General features: G+C 50.2%; 1 protein-coding gene across 1 annotated transcript; it reads left to right on the top strand.

The window, feature by feature from the left end:
• Positions 1-456: 456 nt before the first annotated feature.
• LOC132355064 (C-C motif chemokine 4) lies at positions 457-2180 on the top strand. The gene is made up of 3 exons (XM_059907244.1): positions 457-593; positions 1099-1213; positions 1789-2180. The coding sequence occupies exons 1-3, from the start codon at positions 518-520 to the stop codon at positions 1874-1876; spliced, it is 279 nt and encodes a 92-aa protein (XP_059763227.1). The 5' UTR covers positions 457-517; the 3' UTR covers positions 1877-2180.
• Positions 2181-2558: the final 378 nt, after the last annotated feature.

Raw genomic sequence — 2558 nt, 5'->3', positions numbered from 1 at the left:
CTGGCTTCCTCCCCTTCTTGGGGCCAGGCCTGTGGCCACCCTGGAAAGACTGACATGAAGTCTCCAGCTTCTGGAGGTGGTAACCACTAAGAGCATGATGGTTCTCATCTACAAGCCCCTTCTAGCAGGTGTGAAGGTTCCGTCTTTCTTGTAGGGTTTGCAATTCTCCCCCAAGCCTCAGTCACTGCCTTATGGTATACCACTTCCCTCTAGGGTTCAGCCCACTTCTTCTCTCCTCCACCTCCCTCCACTTTCCTCTGTGATGACACTGCTGGGGAAAAGAAAGCTGTGCAGAGCCCCTCACAGTCAGCTAGCTTCAGTTTCCTTATTGGCACCATGACATCATCTGTACCCTGGAAATTCCACTCGCCCTCCTGTGCCCTCCTCTCTGTCCCAGGCCTCAGAGTTCCTATAAAGAAGGGCTCCCAACTCAGTATCAACACAGAGCACAGAAGGGTTCTGAAGCTTCTAGGTTCTGCAGTCCAAGCTCCAGGCAAGTCTCTCCTCCACCAAGACCATGAAGCTCTGCATGACTGTCCTCTCCTTCCTCGTGCTTGCAGCTGCTTTCTGCTCTCTGGCACTCTCAGCACCAAGTAAGTCCATTCTTCCAGCTGCCACTGAGTCAGGATGTAGGCAGCGCCGACTTTTTAGTTGGGGCTGGTCCAACACTAACATCTGGGGATGAGACAAAAGGGAGCAGGGAAGATTTCTAAGTAGCCTGCAGGTAAATGTAGAGTCTGGTAGACACTCAGTAATATTCAAGTTCCTGTTTTCTTAAGAAATAGCAACCCATAGACTGGGTTAAGTAAGTCCCTGTCTCTCTCTGTGCCTTGGTTTCCCCATCTGTAAAATGAAGGGAGTTAGACCTGTGCTCTAAGACCCAATACAGCCTGAACCTTCTAGAATCCTTTCATGGTCTTCCCCTAGGATTCTCTATTCAGAATAAGACTCCTACTCAGAGTGGGTGGGATTAGATACAAGGGACCATATTTGGGGATCTGGCAGATCCACAGGGATGCCCTTTGAATATCTATAACTAGAAGCCAAAATGAATAGCTCTGGGTAGAGCTTCTGTCTCACCTCGGCCTTTCTTCCCAGTGGGCTCAGACCCTCCCACCGCCTGCTGCTTCTCTTACACCCTGCGGAAGCTTCCTCGCAACTTCGTGATCGATTATTACGAGACCAGCAGTCTCTGCTCCCAGCCAGCTGTGGTGTGAGTATCAACCCGGGGGCCTTTCTGGGAGGCGAGGGTGAGGGCAGGATTAGAAAAGGGGGCCTGTTTGGGGTGAGGGGAGATGAAGCAGTAGGGAGGCAGGTGTCAGGGCTGAAAGCCTCCCTGAAAGCAGTGAGGAACAGGTCATGAAGTCACCTGTTGAGACCTGGAGAGGGCTGGGTGGGAGCTAAAGGAGGGGGAGGTGCTTTCTGGGAAGGAAGTTAGCTAGAGGCCAGGAAAACAGGGAAAGTCAAAAAGATGATAGAAGATGTGGGCTGAATTCTTAAACCATACTTAGAAAACACGTGCAAAAGTCATTGCTAGGGGCAGCAGGGAATGAATGGGGAGATATGTCCACATTGATTGCAAAACACATTGGTTCCTAATCTAGGCAAGTCAGGAGGCCACAGCTAAACCCAAGGAGGAAGTTACAAGGAATCAGGTCCCAGCAGCACCCCAGGAAGGGTCTTCTCACCCACTAGGCTGTCCAACATGAGCCACGGTTAAGGACAGGGAGATACCCACCACACGCAAGGTCCCATGGGATTCTAACCTGGCCACTCTTTGTTCCACAGATTCCAGACCAAAAAGGGCAGGCAAGTGTGCGCCAACCCCAGTGATCCCTGGGTCCAGGAGTACATGGATGACCTTGAACTGAACTGAGCTGCTCTGAGGCCGGGGCAGGTGTTCTGCAGGAAAGATCACCTGAGCCCGACGCTTCTCAGCAAGACGCACCCTCTCCACACTCACGACTGCTCTCAGTCGTCCCTGTTCCTTCTCTTAATTTAATCTTTATTACGTACTATGTTATTATTGTATTTGGTGTCGTTTGCCACTATTTATGTTTGTTTTGCCAAAGGACACGTGTCCCCCATGGGGATGGTCCACCATCACTGTTTCTCTGCTATTGAGGATACATGGATAATGCAATTGAGTCCAAGTGTTAATAAAATTTTTTAAAAATGTAGACAGCTTCTTTGTGTTTTTTTTTTTAATTTTTAAAAAATTATTTATTTATTTATTTTATTTTTTTGGCTGTGTTGGGTCTTCGTTTCTGTGCGAGGGCTTCCTCTAGTTGTGGCAGGTGGGGGCCACTCTTCATCGCGGTGCGCTGGCCTCTCATTATCGTGGCCTCTCTTGTTGCGGAGCACAGGCTCCAGACGCGCAGGCTCAGTAGTTGTGGCTCACGGGCCCAGTTGCTCCGCGGCATGTGGGATCTTCCCAGACCAGGGCTCGAACCCGTGTCCCCTGCATTGGCAGGCAGATTCTCAACCACTGCGCCACCAGGGAAGCCCTTCTTTGTGTTTTAATTTGATTTGCGGTAAAGGGAATTGCCTGCTATTAT

Source organism: Balaenoptera ricei, chromosome 20, assembly GCF_028023285.1.
Source record: "Balaenoptera ricei isolate mBalRic1 chromosome 20, mBalRic1.hap2, whole genome shotgun sequence".
Classification (NCBI taxonomy): domain Eukaryota; kingdom Metazoa; phylum Chordata; class Mammalia; order Artiodactyla; family Balaenopteridae; genus Balaenoptera; species Balaenoptera ricei.
The sequence above is the reverse complement of the archived record's forward strand: the minus strand, read 5'-3'. Positions and strand labels throughout refer to the sequence as shown.

Excerpts from the sequence above, each read along its gene's own strand:
- LOC132355064 (XM_059907244.1), top strand. The coding sequence starts at position 518 with ATGAAGCTCTGCATGACTGTCCTCTCCTTCCTCGTGCTTGCAGCTGCT. Across the intron at positions 594-1,098 it reads TCTGGCACTCTCAGCACCAA|TGGGCTCAGACCCTCCCACC; the intron begins GTAAGTCCATTC and ends CTTTCTTCCCAG. Across the intron at positions 1,214-1,788 it reads TGCTCCCAGCCAGCTGTGGT|ATTCCAGACCAAAAAGGGCA; the intron begins GTGAGTATCAAC and ends TTTGTTCCACAG.